Genomic DNA, 20,787 nt, shown 5'->3' with positions numbered 1-20,787 from the left:
CTCCTCCCTTTTTTAAAGACAGGGACCACGTTGGCTACCTTCCAATCATCCGGCACCTGGCCCGAGCACCACGAGCGCTCATAAAGCCGTGCCAAGGGCCTTGCAATAACCCCTGCTAGCTCCCTCAGCACCCGGGGTGGAGAGCATCTGGACCCGCTGATTTGAACACATCCAGCCCCTCCAGAAGCTCTCTAACCCGGTCCTCCCCAACCTGAGGTCTGGAGGTGTTCCCCTCGAGTCTGTCTTGCATCACGGTAGGGAAGTCTCAGTCCCTGCCCAAGAAAACAGAGGTGAAGAATTGGTTAAAAAGGTCTGCTGTCTCCTCTGGTGCAACCACCAGATTGCCCAGAGGATGTTGCAGGGGCCCTACATTTCCCGGTGCTTTCTTCATCCTCCCTATATATTTGAAAAAGGACTTTTTGTTATCTTTGATTTTGGACGCAAGTCCTAGCTCTATGTCCACCTTAGCTTTCCTGACAGCCCCCCTACAGGCCCGAGCAGAGGAGGTATACTCCTCTTTGGAGATAGCACCCCACTTCCACTGGGTATACGCTGCCTTTTTGGCAGTCAGGCATTCCCAGATGCCTTTGGTGAGCCAGGGGGGCTTTCAGGCACTCCTGCCCCCCTTGCTGCTTGTTGGGATGGTCATCCTTGGGCCCTGAATATCGTCTCCTTAAGGAACGATCAGGCTGTGTTCCAGCTTGTTAACAAAACATTTTGTTTTAAGAAGGATGGTCAGTACCAGTGAAGGGAAGGAGTGAAGATACTAGAAGCACACTTGGGCCAGCGGGTGCTAAGCAGTTACCACATATGGGGAACATACCCAGTAACTAGTCTAAGTAGAGGAACTGCAAGATTGCACTCCAAGACCAATAAAAACAAGAAACACTGAGATCTGGAGGAGTGCTTTGGTTCTCTGTTTTTATAGGTGGCATTGTAATCCCCTAATCTTTTGGAGTTTACTACTATCCTTCAGCTGCACGGTAAAATAAAAATCACTGTAAGGTGACATTGACACTATAACAAACACTCATTACAACTTGGGTATTTTTGTCTTGGGTTATTTGAGATGCAAAAGGTAATACATGCTCATCAGAAAATTCCCTCCTTACATCCCTTGCAATATAAAGTGGTATTCCCAGACTGTAAGTGTATCTGTTGAGATATTCACTTTGTCCTCCACCCATATCAAGATTTGTGGACTCCTTAGCAAATGAAAGCTCCATGTCTAGGTTTTGAAATTGAGGCAGTGGAGGTAATTGTTTGGCCCACCAGGCTTTCTCCCTTTGATCAAAAGGAAAAACTCATTTGCCAGGGAGAAAATATGTCTAAGCATTGAATAGAATTTTTGTACAAGACCACAAATGTCTTATTTCAATCTCTGTCAGGCATTTACTGCTATGTAATAAGCACAGGGTCAGCTAGGTCTCTATTACCAAGGGAACGGTCATTAACTGCTGTTCGGTTTCAGGTTCAAATGTGACCCAGTGTCACTGAAGCTATGTTTCTGCTGCCACCTGACCAAACCTAGGACTGCCACTGAGAAAAGAAAAACCTACCCACCCTCTCCTGCTCCATCAGACCCCAGCCATGATATGGACTAGGTAGCTCAGAAAGATTTTTTCATGCTCTCTAGAGACAGGGAACCTGAGAGTGGTGCTGAGGAGCCCACACAGGACCCCTGTATGCCGCATACTGCCTAATTGCCAGACTCAGATGGAACAGGATTGAACGGGCAAGACCCATTTCTTGCCAGCAGGTCCCTGGCTCTGCAGTGAGGCAGTATAGATAGACTTCCTTTTCTTGAACCATGTTGAGGAATTCCCCCCAAATGCTCCCTCTAATTCCATTAGTTCAGAGATCTACAAACCAGTCAGGGTGGAACCAAGAGAGTGTGGATAACACTTAAGTGGGTCTTGGTAATTTTGATTTCAGACAACCTAAGTTTAATGTTATGCCACTTTCCAGTTTACTATATCTTTTGTTTTTCAGACTGGAATAGGCTGACTTTCTGGATCACTGATATACTTAATTATGACATTCTTAAGAAATCTGACTGGTCTTGCAAACCAGCAAAAACTTTTGACTAAACACATCTTTCCTGCTTTTAACATTGAACTCTACAGTAGTACATTTTAAACAGCAAAAACTGTTCAAAACTGCTTGCTTGAGTTCTGCCGGGCTCCAGAGGTTGGGAATACAGCTTCTCCTCATACAACTTAGTCTTTAAGAGGAGGCTGGATGAACACCTTGCTGGGATCATTTGACCCCAGTACTTTTTCCTGCCATGGCAGGGGGTCGGACTCGATGATCTACTCAGGTCCCTTCCGACCTTACTAACTATGAAACTGTGAAACTTCAGGGCAAAAGTTGACACTGCTTTGGAAAACCCTGGTTTATGGAAGGAGTCACTTAAGGTTATTCCTGTCACCTTGCCTAGACTTGCTTGGTAATGCACAGGGATGTGCTGTCAATTACTTAGCATATTAGGGTAGATATATTCATTTAGCTGTTTCAGGGGCATTCCCTCCAGTGCATATATCTCTTTTGCTGTAGGATTAGAGTCTTAGTTCACAAACCTCTTAGGACTTCTGACTTGTTACATGTCAAAATATCATCAGTTGTAAACAAGCACTATTATGGGAATGACAGATCATCACAGTGGGAGCATTGTAAAGAAACTGATCTTCAAGAGGTAATGATTCTAATCTCACCTGTGACCCATTTAGCTGGCTTCCCCAGGTGGAGAAAATGAGCATTAACATACGACAGATTAAATCAGGTCTTCTGAGCTTGGAGAGAAGAAGTTTACTTTATTCAGCATACAGGTTTATGAAGGGTGATTGTGGACATCCTAAAGTGGGAGGTTGGAAGTGTGAAACAAGGACAAGAGAAGACCTTCAGAGATTCCAGAAATCCCAGATCTGCTTTGGAGCAAGTGATACTCCTGGCTCAGAGGTAACTGAAGGGGAATGTAGAACAAGGGAAGAGAGGGTTTGAGCAAGGGAGGGTCATGAAAGAAGGGTTTAAGTATAAAGGTCTTGTAGCAGGTTTGTGGGTTTGCTTAGCTCAAAAGCTTTTAAAATTGCAGGGGGGGGGTTATTTCCTGGGTACACTTGCCTCTCAGGAACCATCACCAACATAAATTGGCATCTAATAGCATAACTTGACATAATCGATATGGAGTGTACTCACAGCCCTGAGTCTCATCTAGCCCTGAGAAGGTGCCTCTCACTGTTGCTTCCTCTACACTGTAGTCTTCCTTTTCTGCTTAGCTCTGACTCCAGTTATGTGATGGTACAGCTGCTTCCAACCTCACAGCCTTGGGTCTCTTTCTAAATGCCAAGAAGGAGTTTGGCTCCTCCCTTAGCACTCTTCCCTGGGAGCCCTTTAGTTCCTGTGGCCAGCCAGTTATCTTTCTCCACTGGCCAAGTCCTCCTGAGCAGCCTGTAATCACTTCCAATTGCTTACAGCCAGGCTATAGCCCTTGCCAGTCTGCAGAGTGCTACAGCCAGAGATGTGCAGCCTGGTGTAAGCCTCTCGTAGCCAGTCTGCTATAATGCTAAAGGGGAGGGTATATTTCATAAATACTTGAACTGGCATTCCCTGTCCCAGGGTTCAGGTTATCAAGTGCTGTGGTCTAAGAATAAGTGATTAGGATAATCAGGAAGAACTGAAGAACCTGTTCGTGCAGGGTTGACTGAGACTGTAAAGGTAGGAAAACGAGGGGACTCCAATAACAATTCCTTTATGGGGTCGGGGAGGGGAATGGGGCAGGGACACAAATGTCATTCTCAAACTCAAAAGGCAAAATGTTTGTGGCTAAACTTTGAGCACTGCTGGATGGATTTACAGTAACTTGCCTTTCCTAGCCTCTTGGTTCCTTAGCACAAAGTACTGGGTGCAGGATGCTCACAACATGACACTGACAGGAGACTGAATGCTTTTTAACAGCAAGTAACTAATGGTGAGGTGCTTTAATTGATTCCTGTCTTCTCCTTCCCTTCAGTTTTCAGCAGCTCCTATATTATTTCTAAAGATCCTTTCTCTCTTTCTTTTTAAAGGTGGGGTGGGGAACAGAAGAGCAGCCAGCAGTTGTAAATCTGTTTTTTTGTGAAGTAATTGCTGCCAATACCTGAAATCTACCATTGTCAGTCTTGACAATGATTTGAGGAAGGAGGGAGTAGTCAGATCCTCTGGCTAACCAGGAGAGCTCACTTTTGGCTGGGGGAATTTTTATTGCTGGTTAAAATTCTGGACAGGAGGTGGGGCAGACTTCACTAACTGTTTTCCTTTCGGAAAATGAGGCAAAAATATGCCTAAAATAAAGATCAGAAGCTAAGACCCTAATTATGTCTCAGAAGAGCTGGCAGCATGAGAGAGCATCTTCCATTTTTTTTTTTCTAAGTTGAATCTGGAGAGCGTGAATTAGCTTAATCACATCAGACCATGCTTAGCATGCATTTTGTGTGGGATGGGAACACTGTGTGATTCTGTAGTGAGCATTTGACATCACAGTTATTTAATCTCTTCAGATGTGCAGGGTAGAAGCCAGTAGTCCTGAGTAGAATAGTTTCATCAGGCTAGTACCAAAATTCAAAGGCACTTCAATTTGTCACATTTCAAATAGTGGGGGGAAAAATATTTGTAACTAAACAGCTGATGATGCATAAAGAATTCATGGACATAGTTATTTTGGAACAAAAATGGAGAAATTTGTTCCCTGTTTGAATGGAATGTGAGATGAAATAACTTAGCAATGAAAGCTACAATGATCATTTCCCAGACTTGTTTTAAAAATAATTAAGAGGCTTATATATGTTATGTATAAAACAGTGACCCCCAATGGTGGCAGAGCACCTATTAAAACTGACCCTAGACTGAGGCAAAGCAAAAATTGGAGAGAAATTTCTAGTTTAAACTGGCTGAAATAATTGGGCGGGGTTTGTTTTTTGGTTTCTTTTTAATCTTTCTAACTAGCTCTTCTTATTTTCTTGCTCGTTAAAGGTGCTGATGTGATATCAAGGTCCACATCCTAAGCACTTGGATGAGTAACCCTGTTCATTTCAAAAGGTGTTAGATGTCCCTGTGCCTCAGGAACTTAACTTGGGAACCACAGCACCTAAGGAGGGTAAGGGAAGATCCTCCTTTGCATCCCTTCTCCAGTGAGTACTCATGTGTTTAATCAGTAGGGCAAGGAAGAGTACTCCTGCCCAAGAATAAGCTACTGTCTGATCAGAACCTTTTATATGGGATGAAGGTTCAAAATTCAGGCAAAGGAGGGACTTGAATAGGGGTTTTACTTGTAGCAGGGTTATGTATTACAGTGGGAGATAGCTATTTCCCTCAGAACACCATTCCTTCAGGCCTTCTCTGGACTACAGGGAATACACCTAGGACCTGCCTGTTTGGCATTGCCTGTAGCATAGTTTGCAGTGCTGGTTTCTATGCATCCTGTTCCTGGGCACCAAACTATTCCCATGCATTATATAAAGGGCCTAGGTCCCTCCTTCAGGGCTGTGGATCCTATCAGGTGATGAGGCACTAAAAGGTTGGGCACTGCAATAATCAGGGTTGTGCTGCCCAAGCCCATATGAGCATCTTTTTTTATGATGCCTACCTGGATCTCATTCTCTATACAACAGAACCACTGCTTCTTCACAGCCCTGCCAGTGTGCCTCAACCTTGGCCCCCTAGTCTTAGGGATGGGATGAGAGGGGAATTCAAGCTTCACAAACAAACACATGTATGAGTTTGTGGGATGTCTTTTGCCAGCAGTCACTGGGAGAATTCAGCATTTGTTCTGCTACCATAGCAAAATCAGCAGCCCTGAGCAGGGAGACTAGGTTCCCTGTAAAATGTCGGGGAAGAGCTGAGCACCTAAGAGATCCAGAAAAGCCAGGACGCTGAGAAGGGAGCTGCCTAGGAACAAAGGGCTGAGGGAGGGCATGTGTCTTAAGCCCTGCTCTTTCAAAGAGTCAGACACAAGCTGTCAATTGCCTGGGGGCTGCTTTTTCATTTAGGGTTTACACATCCAACCCTTCCTGAGAGCTGTGGGTTGCAGACTCCCTGATCCAACAAAAGAATTAAATCTTGGTGTCGACCTCTTGGACAGGTGCTGAACTTTCCTCCAAAAGGAGGAGCAATTCCTTCCACCTTCAATTGGGTGTTCTCCACACACCTACCAAACTGAACCCCATAGGCAATATAAGCATAGGAACACTAACGTAGGGGTTTTGACAGGCATGCCCAGAAGCAGATTCTTCTTGCGCCTACACACGATGTCCTATTTATAGTCTTGTCAGGCATCTGGTTCCACCCCCAATTAGTCATTTCAAGCGTAGCTGCTACAGACCATCACCATCTTCCACAATAGCAGATTGCAACAATTATAGGGGCAGGCAGGAAAAGATAAACCTTGCACTTAAACTAATCTTTCCGACAGACTAGGTAGAAGACTCCATTCCAAGGCGCTGGGATGATAGTAATTCACTCATCTGACTACTCCTAAGATGAGCCACAGGACTTCTTGTATTGAACTGGAAGCAGAAATCAGTAAGTGTGCTTAAATTAGAGTATGTTCCTTAGAATATCCAGTCTTGACAAACTTCCAGTGACTGTTTAAAGGATCATGGAGTATTCAGCTACTCCATTGGTTAATTATCTTTCTTTTCTGTCTTATTTCTAGTCTGAATTAGTCTTGTCCTTAACTTCTAGCTATTGATTCTTGTTAGCTCTTTGCTACATTGAAGAGCCCAACTTACCAAGTTTGTTTCCTATATCAGTACTTATAGCCCAAACCAGTGTCTCTCTTCCCTTGTCCCACCCCACCACTTCCTCTTTGATGAGGCAAATGAACTGAGTCTTTCACAATAAGGCATGTCTTTCTAATCCTCTAATTCTTATGGCTCTTTTTTGGACCCTCTTAGACTTATCTACCTCCTTCATTTATGGACACTATGTTCCAAGCTAAGCACATCCTTCAAGCCAGCTCTGAGTTTTTTTTTCTTAGGGTTTTTGGATAAAAAGCACAGCATGTTTAACTTGTTAACATTTAAGGTCTCTGAAAAGAGCAGGGCCAGACAGAAGTCAAAGGCTGCTAAAGAGTCCAGGGTGAAAATCATGAAACTTGTACACATTTTAAATTTTATTTCCACAAAAAAAGATTTTATATTCTTGGACAAATATGCTTGGTCTGAAGAGCAGCTCTGGAATTGGGTTAAGCTGAATACAAATGCTAAACTTTGTCATATCCCAAACTGATATCAGCTTGATCTGTTACAAAACATCCCATACCATGTAAAAGGGCTTCCGGTACACTGGGGAAAGAGAAACTCCAGCATTAGTGCTGGAAGTGGCTTTACTGCGGTTACATGCCCCCCCTGCACAGCCAGTCTTTCTGACTCGCTATGCCTAGGAAGAGGTGGCAGTTGAAGAGGAACACTCCCACATGCCCCACACCGCTTCAGGCACAACCACCCCACCTTGTCTGCTCGCCTGTCCCTTACTGTGTAAAAGGTGAGCTCTGCCTTGCTTACAAGATTTGAGTTCTGCCTGCTTGACTTGCTTTGAGGCTGATCTAAAATCTCTCAAAGCCAATAGATAGATGGTGCATATGCCAGGATCAGACCTTCACAGCATTACTGTCTGACAGGCACAGTACTTATGAGCACTAATTAAGGTCGCATCTACTGCTGAGTGATCAGACCACCCATAATGAAGGAAATTTGCTCCAAACCAGAATCCAAACTGTGGAAAGGGCTACCACCCAAGGGATACACGAGAAGTAGAGGATAGTGGCTAATCCCCACCCTGCCTTGCAGCTAATCATGCAAAGATTTCACTTCACTCCAGTGCTTGTGTATAGCTGGTAGAGGACCATTATTTTTGGTAGAACAAGATTCTGGCAAACTGCTGCTTAGAGAGGCCTTTAAAAAAAAAAAAAAAGGCCTGGAATTCATAACAGAGGCTAGGCACATCTACACAAGACACTTTACAGTGGAGTTCTTGGCATCTGCACATGTAGCTGTTAGGCTGCAGTAAACTGATTAACTCTACCATAGGTTAGTACTTGTAAACCCAAGTACTGTCCTGCAGCAGTGTTATTTAGTGCACAGCAACACACGTGTAGATGGTGATAGGGCCAGCTGGGGTACAAGGGTGCTTCAGTGTAGGGGCTGCCCACTGGCTAGCCCTGCACTCAAACACCCTCATGCCTCAGCCAGCCCCTCCACAGTATGTCAGATCGGGTTGGAGCAGCTCCAGGCTGGCAGGCTGACACCCAACACCCTGCCAACCAGGGCTGCTCCAGCCTAGTTAGGGTGCTGCGGTTCCAGGCATATGTGCAAACACAGTGACCGGGGCAGTAAACACCAGTATAAATTGTGCTGGAGTTTGTCATGCTAATTGCACATGTAAACGTGCCTGCTGATGGGTAACAAGGCCTTTTACCACCTGCCACTCCTGGTCACCCAGCCAACAGGCTACAGCTGATTAGAAGTGGTGTGATTGTTTCAGGGAAAGGTGCATGTGCATGTAGGAGTGGATGCTAAGAGAACAAAATTCTTTATTTTGTGGTTTGTTTGTTTTTTTGGGTGTCTCTTTTGGGGGGGGATGTTTTTTCCCCTTTTAACTCCTTTGCACTCCTTGGCAGGCATGCAGGCCTAGTATGACATGGCACTGTGCAACCCAACTTGACTGGAATACCAGCTCTGAGGGTTGAAAGGTCTCTTCCCTCCCTGCCCTACTCCCCAGACAAATGGGTAGATTGGAAAGGGAGGAATGGCTTTACAATTCCAAAGGTGCAGCAGACTTGCATAGCTCAACACACCAGCTCCTCCCTTGTACTTAGGAATGGAAAGGGACTACTGGCTCAGGCCACTTCCTGCAATGCAAGATTACTCCCTGCTAAATACAAATCCTAGATACTTCCTTACTCTGAGGGAGGGTGTTAGGAGGGAATTATGATGCAGACTGATGCTATCTCCTACCTACTGAACTTTCCCATCTCCTTCTATGAAAGCCACTACAAAGAAAGTACTCAGTCAGATGCTGGAACTTGAGCTAACGTATTCCAGCCATACACTTTCCTCTGGACAGCACCACAAGCTTGACAGAGTTACTCAGCCAAATACGCTTCCTGCAAGAGACAAAGATGTGTGTGTCAAAGTAACAGAACCATACTACCAGCTATCACCAGTAACAGAGCCCCAAACACATAACCAAAGCTTTTGGAAGATTAATAGATGATTACTTATCTGCACACTTAGTTTCTACCTGCCTTTGAAATCTGGCCCAGAATGCCCAGTGGAAGGAGTGACCTGAGCTTATCTAGGATTTGAACAGAGGCTGCTGTTCATGTGAAAATTAGCCACTTTTGTTGGCAATCTCTGCAGATAAATGTCAACCATCTTGATAGGGGCTGAGGGACAAGTTAAGACATAGGAATTAAGAAACAGGAGAGAGACCCCTGTAGTGCTAGGCTGATACACTGCATGCAAAGGAAAGAGTAATTCAAGACTTGGCTCCAACCCATGGAACAGAATATTGCTCTTTTGTGCCAAGTCCAATTCCACCAAAGCTCATCATTCATAAACAAGACATGGGTCTCTACAGCCTGGAGAAAACCAGGGTAACAAGTTCCCTAAGCAATCCAGGGAACTCTGAACTAAGCATAGCTTCCTGCATAGTACCTTGGCACCCCTAAATGATACTTGTCCCACTAAGACTTCAGGAAGAACAAGCCTGGGCCAGAACAAGGGAAAGCAAGAGATAAGCTCCTCCACATTGCAGTTCTCACAGGACTGCACAGCAGGAGCTGAAGCTTGGCTTTGTGTTAAAGCTTTACCAGGAAAGATGAGACTTCTTGTCTCTGTCACCTAACAGAACATGCAAACCCCTTCCAGTGCCTAGAATCCAATCCTTGGCCTTAGTGTGTCAAGTGAAAGGAAAGAGCCTGGTTCTCAATACAACCTTCCTAGGCAACCTTCCTGAAGTCAAAGAAAGTGCAGGCAGGAAGTCTGCAAACACTTTATCTGGGATTTGAATAGAGATCAAAGTGGACTCCCCCTCCCGCCTCCCTGCAGTTAAATTGTATGCCCGCCCACGTGCCCAGCAAAGGCTGTATCTGACTTTAGGGCCCACTTCTTCTCTTGGGCACATGTTAGTGGGAGCTAGGAGTAACCCAACTAGCACATGATGAATTGTTGTGACATAAAATCTAGCAACAAGTCATTTGGGTGGTTCCAAGACCCAAGATGGCTTCTGGTTTTTACCAGAGGTGGACTGCAGATCTGCAGTCCTAAGAGCAATCCTTTGCCTAATCTAATATCTCTATTTCCTGTTTAAGTTTCACCTGGGGGGAATTTTCACAGTTAGATTCCTCGATTTTTGAGAGAAGACCTTAATGCCTGCCTCTGTCAGTCCCCTCCCCCTCATCACAGCCAGGGCTAAAGAACTGAAGCTTTCCAGTTCTGCAAAACCTGGGAAGGGTGCTGAGGCAGTGAGCTCTTGGCTGCTACAGCCAAACCAAGAATAGCGCTGACTGTTCTGGAGAGCCTTTTGGAAAGAGGATTGGATTTAAGGTTATTGCTGAGGATCAAATAGACAAGGGGAGTGGGGGGGAAGATTAGAAGGAAGACTTCTTTAGTTCTTTAGTTAAAAGACCCAGAAACCAAGATGAGGACAGTCTACTGTTCCTGGCTTTATGGTCCTTGCACTGCCTTCACCCTCACGCTTCCACGTGAAAAGAGCAGAAATCGATTCCCCTCTCAGTCAGTATAGCAGGGGAAGAAGAGGTAGACACCCCAATTCCTAAGGATGCCATTTTAGAAGCAGTGCTACTTGGGGGAGGGAGGGCACCGACCCTCTGACAGATAGCCAGGAGATCCATTCCTGTGTCTTTGCTCAACCTCGGTACCACTTCAGAGCCCAACACTACAGCAGAGATGCAATGTTCTTGTCCCTCACAGTTTATAAGCTGAAGCTACTTCCAATGCTGCTACAAAGCAAGGCTGTCGGCCCTTGGGGCTGGCAGCCAGCTGAAGAGGCGTTTTCAGACAGAATTAAAGGAAGGAATAACACCGTTCTTGGCACTGCACAAAGTCACTGTGGTTATACAGGTTTTCCTGTGAGGAGACCTGCTACAGCTTCTGTTGCTGGAGAGCCACAGAATGAAACTGAGGATGCCATGATACAACATTGCAGCTCCATGAGGGACTCAGCATATGGCCACTGAGATCCTATGTGCTATTTCCAGATAAAGGCTGCATGTGTTAAGTCTCTGAACAAAGAAGGCTACTTAACATCCACTGGCACATTTTGAGGACAGTGGTAACAAATGGCTAAATTCTGCCCTGAGCAGAGGACTGGCAGTGTGTACCAGGCACCATGAAGGACCCAATCAAGCTTCTGAGCAGGGTATGTCTCATGCACTAGCCAATACTCTTCTGCACAGGGGAGGAAGCACTTCACCATAAAATGTGTGGCATGGATGAGGGTCCTCACCTTAGATGCATAGAAGAGAAGGAAGAGGGTTCAAGTAACTACAATTCCACAGACACAGGGGCTGTGATGGTCCAGCTAGATGGACCCTGCCCACGTGAGGGTCAAGTCCGCTGCAACAACAACAGCAATTTAAATATAGCTCTGCAAGGGTTTGGAACCCTGCTAGCAGCTATTAGGACTGCAAAATAATTGACAACACAAGGGAATGTTTGACATCAAGCCCACAGGGACCTGGGAACTTTCTTGAGCTCTGCTAGAAGATCTCCCAGTTTCTTCCCCTTTCCCTTCTGCTCCGGTGCTAAACTGATGATCAGATTTCTGCCATGCCTGCTTCACTCCTAACTCCAGCTCTCCTTCTCCAAAGCAAGTTTCACTGCTTCATTCACATCCTGCACCACATAAGAGGGTTCCACCAAGCTGGGATCAAAGCAGAAGTCCCGGTGCCCGTGGAATACTGTGTCCCTCACACACACATTTGAAACAGGGGGCATGTCTCTGTGATGACGGTAGACCCCAGTGCAGACCAGAATAGACTCGCAGCTCTCCATCAAGACATTACTATCATTCCCAAGGTTGAAGTCCTTCTGAGGACCTGCTGCCACCACGCTCCCCCGCACTCCAGCTTGGGCCTGGGTCTGGCGTGCAGCTTTGAGGTAGCTGTTGTAGAGATTTGCACCATAGATGTCCGACATAGGATTATCCCTGTGCAAGGCAAATCAGAGGAGAGGGAAACTGAAGGTATTACATGCTTCGTATGGGAGTGGACAGACTAAGATTGTACTAGCACAAAGTGCACATGTATAGGAGCTTGTACAGAACTACCAGAATCAAACCAGTGGTCTATCCAATGCAGCATCCCCACTGTGTAGGTCAAAGGAGGAAACCCCCGAGCACCAAGCTGCATCTGGCCAATTGCAAAGTGTTCCTCTTTGTCCCCCTTTATGCACCAAACGCTTGATTAGCTTTGTCTTACATGCCTGGAATGCTAATGCTGACTTAATGCTGCTATACTGATTTAAATCCAGCCACACTATGTAAATGGCAATGACTTTCCCAGGATGACCATGCCATTTTCTGTCATGGATGTGCATGAAGCAGGGAAATAGTGATCCTTAAAATTAATGAAAAAATCAGAGCAGCAATTAGAATGGGAAGTTCCAGAGGTGCTTCAGGGACTCCAGGGTTTTTCTGATTTTTAAATAAACAAGCAAAAAAAATAGTCTCTTACCCAACAGCATAGAGCCTGCGGATGGGAGACTCCCACCCCTGCTTCTCTGCCTGCTGCTTGATCAGATACTCAGCATAGTGGTAGGTGACAATGCTGGGTTTGCCAATCAGGGCTTCATACTTCAGCTCCCTTCCAGTCACTTTCCTGTAGATGTTCTCCAGGCACAAAAGAAATGTGCCATGGCCAAACCTGCCCAAGAAAAGATCATCATTTCTATTACTCTACCCTCCATCACATGGCATAAAAATTTTATGATGGAATATGTATGACCATGATTGACTTGGCAGCAGCACCAGAGAATATATGCATATTGAGACACCAGAACAAGAATTTGTATTTGTCAGCTTCTAAAGTAATTTCAAGGCTCATTCCAGTGACAGTGCTATCCACTCAGCTATCCTACATCTCGGTATTGCCAAAACCAAGGAAAAGGCCTCCTAGTCATATTGGAAAAGATGTAGGTCAGGTCCCAAAGAAAGACTACTAACAGGAGAGCCACACAGGGTAGGCTAAAATGACTCGAACAAAATATGCTTTTCACCTGGGCATCTTGGCTTCTGCCATCCACAGGAGGTCCATGTTACAGGCAAGGACAGGTATATGGGGGTATGGCACGGCACTCAGTTCTGCCCCAGGGTTCCCATTGCTCAGGAGGACATCAATAATCAGCTGCAAGTTCGTCTCCCATCGGACTGGCTCCCCAAACAGAATCACCCCTGGGATGTTTGGAAGAGACATGGAAAATACTAGTTGCCCAGCTACTGAACAAACAGCAAAAACATGCTCTCCATCACCACATATTACTTTTAGAAAGTGAGACACAAACACGGTATACCATCTCGTCCAAATGAGCTGCCTTGGTATTCCAGTACTAAGAGGCTGTCCCAGCTGGACTGCCTACACAGTGAACAGAAATAGCAACCCCCACACAAATGAAGACTCACTTACCTTCTATAGTAGGGAAGTCTGTAGTTGGAGGAGGCTGCCAGAAAACAAGGAGGGCTAGATTAGTAATCTAAAACTAATCCCTTTGACAAACTGCTTCCTTCTGGATTGACATGAAGGGTTAATAAAGGGGCAGGCCAAGGCTCGCCAAGCAAGGAGTGTATTTCTTACTTTTCCTCAGATACATGCACAAGACTTGCTGAAAATCAGGCCTCTGAGAGCACAAAATTGCTAGTTACTGTTAAATCCCAGCTGCAGTCACTGTAAGGCATAGTGAAGAAATGCACATGAGACTGGGGGAAAGAAGAGGTTGAAAGCTTCTGTAGCTCTAGGCTCTTCCAGCAGCATTCACAATAGAGAATAGCACAGGGGTGCCAGCTGCCAGAACACTTGGTCACAATCTCCATCTTCCCCAGCAGGAGCCCCCCATGAATGGTGCAGGAAGGCTAGCTCGCAGCTATTTTACCCAAAACTGTAATGTAACATGTCAGTGTTACCACCCCAGATCACCCTCTCTCTCAACTAACTGATACTTACCAGCTTCTTTGGCCTACGGCTTTGATCTACCATGTCCAGCAAGGGGTATGCTTTCCTCAGTGCCTCTATGGTGATCACATTCTGGAATCCCAGGCTATTTCAGGCAGTGAAGGAAATAGAGGTGTCTTTTTACAGATGAAAGGGATGATTCAGAGCAAATACCCAAGGGAGTTATGAGCATAGGCCCAGTGACTTTTAGTGGGACTTATGATTTCTGACTTGGTACCAGGCATGTCCATACTTGCATTAATGCACCTTTTCTAATGCATGTTTATTTAGTACCTCCAATAATGGAGTGATAAAACACTTCAGAATACCATAAATGTATGCCCTGTAGTTTGTAAAATCCCAAGGCAAGAGAGAGAGAAGCAGAATCCTGCATCTCAGATGCAAAAGCTGGAGATCTGCAAATTCAGACCTCCTGCTTAGCCCAGTCCCTGATGCCAGCCCACATTTCTTTATCAGTCCTTCATCGCCCAGTGGGCTTAGAGCAGAGGTGGGCAAAATACGGCCCATGGGCTGCTTCCAGCCCGCCAGGCCATTCTATCCAGCCCACAGGGCCCCTAAAAAAGGTAGACAATTAATATGCATCTGCTCCTGGCTGCCTGTCAAAGATGACAGAAGCAAGGGGCAGTAGGACCCAAGGGAAGCCAACACCCAGACCCAGCAGCAAAGCCCCCTTAGCCCTGCCCCACCCCTCCTCCCAGCTCCCCACATCAGAAGACTCTGCCTAGCAGAAGCTTCTGGCTAGGGACTGTGAAGCTGTTTCCGTCTCTCTCCATCACAGAGGGAAATGCAGATAAGACGGGGGTGGGGCGGCAGGGGAGGACCACAGGCAATAGCCCCAGGGGCTGGCCAGGCCAGCTCTGCCAAGTCCTGTGGTCGCAGCCATGCAGCCAGGAACCACATGGTACTGGAGCACCGTGGCAGTGGGCAAGAAAGCGGTGAAAGAAGCAGCAGGTGGGGAGGCATAGCAGCAAACAGGCGCACAGAAGCACAATGACAGCTGGGAAGGAGCTCAGGGCCTACACTGGTATCCTGGGGTCAGCACCAGTGGGGGCCCGGGGCGGGGTGGCAGGAGCACAGGGCCTGGGCTGGCAGGGTCCTATGGAGCCACACTGGGCTATGCCAGCATGGAGAGGGAGGAGCCAGGTCAGCTCCATAGAGCCCCTGCCAGCCCAGGCCCCATACTCCTGCCAACCTGCTCTGGGCCCTGCCAGTGCTCGCCCCAGGACACCAGCACAGGTGCTGTGCTCCCATGTAGCTATCACTGCGTTCCTGCACACCTGCTCACCACCACTGCCCCCTGCCTGTAGCTGACATTTCCCTGCTTTTCTGTCCACCCACCACTCCAACACCATGTGCTGCATTGTTGGACTGGACTGCAGAAGCACAGGGCCCATGCCAGTACTCCAGGCCCAGGAACAGGAAGGGGGTGTGCGTGTATGTGCATGCACATCTGTGCAGTGATTGGGAGGAAGGACAGACAGAGACAAAGAGAGCAGTGAGGGAGTGACTGTGTGTGTGTGTGTGTGTTTGCGATGAGTCCCACACACACACCCCCTTGCATTGCCATACGTGCAGAGCCTCACACCCACACCTTCACACGTCCCAGCCATCCCCATGCCCACCCACACCGCACATATCCACACACATACACCCACATGCTCCCCTCACTCCACACCCCCACAAGGTCTCCCACACACCCACACCCTCCCCCACACACTCACAGCTCCCCACAAATCTATACCCACCTCTATGTACACTATACAAACACATAAATCAGGACAAAAATATATTTTTTAAATCAAATTAATTAATGTTGTAGATGTTCAATTTTTAGAATACAATTTGGTATTTTTCTAGTACCGAGATGGAAAAATCCCTTGCTGAAAGGAGTACTTCCGGGGGCAAGGGGAAGGACTTCTGGTGGCAAAAGTCAGGGATTAGGGGGCAGGACTTCTGGTCACAAGATGGCAACTGAGGGTGGGGCACTTGCCAAGGGACAAGGGTACCCACGCGGCCCTCAACAGCTTGGCAAAACTTGGTAAGTGGCCTTCCAACCAAAATAATTGCCCACCCCTGGCCTAGAGGCTGAAGGAAGAGATCTGGGCAACTATATCAGCACAAGTCTACCCAGAATCAGTGAGAATGATACAAATACAGCAGCACCAGAATAGCAGGACTGATATGCGTCTGATCAGAGCAGATAGCTCTCACGACAAATGTTCAGGTGTGGGTTCTAGCACTGGAGCAGCACTGGTTAGTTCAGGAAAGATCTGAGACGTGCATTAGTAGAGAAGAGGGAACTTGGGACCATTTTAGTAGAGGACAAATAGAGGGCAGGAGCAAGATGTGCAGTGACATGGCTTTATGCAGGTAGATTTCAAACCATGTACCCACAGCATGGCTGCCACTTCTGACATGGACTCCTTTCTGGCCAGTGGCAGAGATCTAGGAATTTTGTCCCTAATACAGCAAAGCAGAGGCAGGAGTGTGGCAGATGTAGAGCTTGTCACATCTCTTGACTGTTGTTATTCAATTTCCCTGTTCAGTGTGTGTTACTCGCCTGATAATACAAAAGCAAATCAAAGGAGATTGTGAAGGGCTTGTTAAACAGCCAGGCATGGAAGGGCAGAACAATGACATAGATAAGACCGCCACAGGCAGGCAGCCCCCAAGAAAACTAAACTTAAAATAGCTGGCTCCAACCAAACTACAATGGGGTTCTTTCCAGAAAAGGGGCAGGATTTGGGTGAGCTGGGGGAGGCTACCCAAGGTTTCCTAGTGAAACAGTCTGACTAGCTAGGATGGCTGGCTTAGGAGGGAGTAACCACAAGCAGCATAAGCAGCTTTTCCCAGCACAGAGATAGGGAATAAGCCTAAGCTATGGATAGGATGGAAAAGCTTATGTAAAGTAACATGCATGGGGCTCTTAACCCTTGGCCCTGTCTGCTCTGTGTCTTTAGGTGAAAAACAAAATGGTTCTTTGTTCTGTGGCTGTTATGACACTTTGAAGAGACCCCTCAGTGAGGTCCACCTCAAGTCACATGAGGTACTGGTAGGCAGTCCATTGGGTAACTGTCCCTGCAGCCTGTTGTCTAAGTTGATAATATGAGCTTCCCAACCCAGGGGAGGTAAAAGCCCCTGGCCTGACACTAGTGAGGGTGCACTTGGTGAGATCCTGAAAAGGTGGAGCAGTGCAGCTAGCCCAGTAATAGGGATGTGAAGTCTGGACTGTAACCAACCCAGTCAGAACAAGGAGCAAAACAGGGACCAAAGAAAACAACTAGGCCACAGGGTTGGATGCAAAGGACAGACAACACAGGCCAATGTTTCAGCTCTTCCATAACAGCCTGTGCCCTGCCCTTCCCTTCTCCCTCCCTGCAGATGACCTCAGGATAAGTAAGCCCCAACTTCTTTCTGCTCCCCAGCCTTCCTGCTGGTTGTCAAAGTAAGTGCTGCTGCTAAAACTGCTCTCCATGTGAGGTCAGAACAGCCTAGACTACCTGAAAAGCTTTTACAGGAAGATCTAGGGGCCCTGCCCTCTGATCAAAGGATACTTCCTGGCATTCTCCTCAACTGGTCCCTGCCCAGACACCAGCACGCACTTCTCATGGAACTGACGGAAGAGTCGCAGGGGGCTGTGGGACAGGATGATCTGCTCTGGAGATATCTGTGGGAGAAAGAGAGGACCATAGATAGCATGAGGAGGGTGGAGCATCACCCCCTCCCCACACAGCTCCAAGGACTTTTCCCCTCACAAAAAATTGAAGGATCCCCACTGAGGCTGCCCCAGTCCCAACTGTGGAAGCCCATAACCTCAGGCGAAGTTACAGCTGCACAGAGGAGAGGGACTTCAAACGACACACAAACCTGCAAACAGGTGATAGTGCCTTGGCCTCAAAGTGTCCTCTGCTCTACAAGCAAGGATTTCCCTCCACCAGTGTTGTGTCCCGTGTAATCTTAACATACTATGCCTTCCCCATTGGGTGCTGTACCTCCAATCCCAGGGCACTGGACAGTTCTTGGGCCTTGGCATGCTGAAAGCAATTCCCAGCATTGGTCACAAAGACAGCAGGCACACAGAGCTGACCGTTGGAGTCTGTCAGCTTCTGGAAGGCTTCCTGGGCAGCAGGTATGGCATGGCGGCCACGCACCAGCACTCCATCAATATCAAACAGGAACCCAAAGGTTGGAGTCTGCAACACAAACAGGTGCAGAGGAGGGACAAGCATGAAAACCTGTGATAGGAACAAGTGCTCCTAAGGAAAACACAGGGAGGCAGGGGGTCAAAATGAAAATGAGGGGTGTTATTTCCCTCAGATCACACGCAAGGAGTCTGTTAGTCTTTTTCCCTCTCCTCCCTTGGAAAGAAAAAAGGCCAAGACACGCAAGTGAAGGAAGACAGTGTAGTAAAGTTAACAAAGCACTGGGCTTTCTTCCTTGCCTGGCCACAGAGCCCTAGTCAGCAGCTGACCACTGTGCTCCTGTTTCCTTTCCTGTAAGTTAGATCTAATATGGCTTATTCTAGTGAGCACTTAGAGGTTTCTGGATAAGTAGCTCTGTGAGTGATTTGTGGTGTTGACAGAGATGGTGTGAACCTATAATCCAAATCTACATCTGTGATTTTTTTCCCCCCTTTTTCGAAGTCAGGGTGAGGGATTGGATCCCATTTGTGTTGTTCTAATTCATCTTAGGTTTTTGCATAACACACTAGATTGAAGCAAATCTATTTGCACTGCACCCTGGCACGCTATAAAATCCCCAGCCTCTGCCAGGCCCTCACCCCTAAGCATGTGTCCTATTGCCAGCATTAGGGATAAGAACAGCAAAAAACAGTTTGGGGCTCTTTTATGTGGAGCATAGTGTCACAGTTCAGTAAGCAGTCCCTACATCCACTGCCGATTTCATTGCTGGGGGTCTCCCACAGGAGTCAGGAAAAAGAAATCAATGAAAATTACTGCTGTCAACCCAGTCCCAGGGGAACTTCACAGCTGTGAAGTGACCCAGTACGCAATCTGGGCACAGGCAGCTGCTCCAGCCCTCTGTGCTATTTAACAGACAGCACACAGAGGCTGCAGGGTAGTAATATCCAGATGTCCTTGGATAGCAACCACAGCAGAGCAGTGAGGGGCACTTTAACAAAGGTCATTCTCTCTGAAGTGAATGTATGCACGTCGGGAGAGGCAGGCCACATGCACATGTTAGAGCAGCCTTTCTGCCTTTTCCCTTTAGGACAGTATTTCTCAAATTGGGGTACACAGAAAAAGGTAAGGCAAGTTGACAGGGGCATAAGATCTGTATACCAAAACTGTTTCTCAGTTTGAGTGAGACAAGAAAGTAGAGGCATTAACTCCAGCAAGTTTAATGCGAAGTGCTGGGCTGCCCAGAGCAAGTTCTGCTGCAGTGCTTTGCACCTGTAGGTGAGTTTCCCCTACCCCATGCAACAAAGGAGGCATTGACAGCTCCAGCACTACACAGGGAGTCCCTGGCCCAGGCAGGAAGTTAAAGCAGGAACTATGACTCTGTGACACAGCCCTAGATCCCCTCTGCACCCTATGAAGTTTCACCCCTGGTGCTTTGCCCACCAGCTGGGACCCTGTAAAAGCCAAGTCAGTTTGGCTCTTTACTGGGGACAGGCCTCTTTCTTACAGCAGGCTCCTAGCAGATCAATCCCAGCTAAAAAATATTCCCTGGAAATCAACCCCAACCCTAGACTCTGATATGCCCTCCCCATCGAGGAGAGCTAGGGCACTCACCTGACTTATGCCAGGGGGTCTCCCTGCAAAACCTCTGCTGCTGCTGCTGCTGCTGCTGCTGCTGCTGCTGCTGCTGCTGCTCCAAAGTGGGGCCCAAAGCCCCCCCGCCCCGGGGGGAATGATGCTCCTCTGTGCCCCGGGCAACCATTTCCTCCAGGCTCCTTTGCTCACAGTGACAAAACAGCACAGAGCCATCCCCTGCTGCTCCCGGGAAATAAGGCAGCAGCCCTGCCCCCTCCCCACTGCTTCCAGCCTGCCAATGAAGTCAGAGGACATTGATCACGCGCAGGAGCCAACCCTTTTCTCCCGGGGTGGGGAAGGACAATACAGGTCCCAGAGTCCAGTGGCTTTGCGCTGCCAGAAAAGCACCCTGGTGCCTGTAGTCCTACTTCCCTGCAGCACTATATCTCCCAGAATGCAAAGCTACACCCAGGGGCGTCGCTTCTCAATGTGTGGTGGGTATTGTAGTTTACACGGGCCAGGTGCTCCCGTAAAGCCCGGTTGTGTGCTTCTATTGCAAGGGTAAACAGTAACATGGCCCACAAGTCCAGGGATGTCACAGATGTAACTTGCCCCTTCACTCAGGCTGACAGGAGGCTGTGAGCCTTCCAGAGGCTAAAAGAAACCAGAGCACCCCAAGGGGTGACCAGGTCGAATGGTCATAAACTACTACAGGACCTTTTCAGGCTGGACATAAGGAAGAATTTCTTTACTGTCCGAGCCCCCAAGGTCTGGAACAGCCTGCCATCGGAGGTGGTTCAAGCACCTATGTTGAACACCTTCAAGAGCAAATTAGATGCTTATCTTGCT

The 20,787-nt window shown here is 47.4% G+C and overlaps 1 protein-coding gene across 1 annotated transcript; it reads right to left on the bottom strand.

Annotated features, from left to right (window-relative positions):
- Nucleotides 1-11,709: 11,709 nt before the first annotated feature.
- CECR5 (cat eye syndrome chromosome region, candidate 5) lies at nucleotides 11,710-20,370 on the bottom strand. Its single transcript, XM_019544550.1, has 8 exons — nucleotides 19,978-20,370; nucleotides 18,217-18,417; nucleotides 17,779-17,891; nucleotides 14,216-14,309; nucleotides 13,682-13,715; nucleotides 13,275-13,449; nucleotides 12,734-12,922; nucleotides 11,710-12,207 (listed from the first exon to the last, which is right to left on the bottom strand). The coding sequence occupies exons 1-8, from the start codon at nucleotides 20,251-20,253 to the stop codon at nucleotides 11,844-11,846; spliced, it is 1,446 nt and encodes a 481-aa protein (XP_019400095.1). The 5' UTR covers nucleotides 20,254-20,370; the 3' UTR covers nucleotides 11,710-11,843.
- Between the last annotated feature and the right edge of the window lie 417 nt (nucleotides 20,371-20,787).

Source organism: Crocodylus porosus, unplaced genomic scaffold (assembly GCF_001723895.1).
Source record: "Crocodylus porosus isolate Cpor-Errol unplaced genomic scaffold, CroPor_comp1, whole genome shotgun sequence".
Taxonomy (NCBI): domain Eukaryota; kingdom Metazoa; phylum Chordata; order Crocodylia; family Crocodylidae; genus Crocodylus; species Crocodylus porosus.
Note: the sequence above shows the minus strand (reverse complement) of the source record. Positions and strands in the feature narration are given on the sequence as shown.

What these genes read in the sequence shown, in the direction of transcription:
- CECR5 (XM_019544550.1), bottom strand. Translation starts at nt 20,253, where the DNA reads ATGTCCTCTGACTTCATTGGCAGGCTGGAAGCAGTGGGGAGGGGGCAG. An exon ending in GCCGTAGGCCAAAGAAGCTG is followed by an intron (nt 13,716 to 14,215) that starts GTAAGTATCAGT and finishes GTTTTCTGGCAG; the next exon opens with CCTCCTCCAACTACAGACTT. An exon ending in AGACTTCCCTACTATAGAAG is followed by an intron (nt 13,450 to 13,681) that starts GTAAGTGAGTCT and finishes CAAACATCCCAG; the next exon opens with GGGTGATTCTGTTTGGGGAG.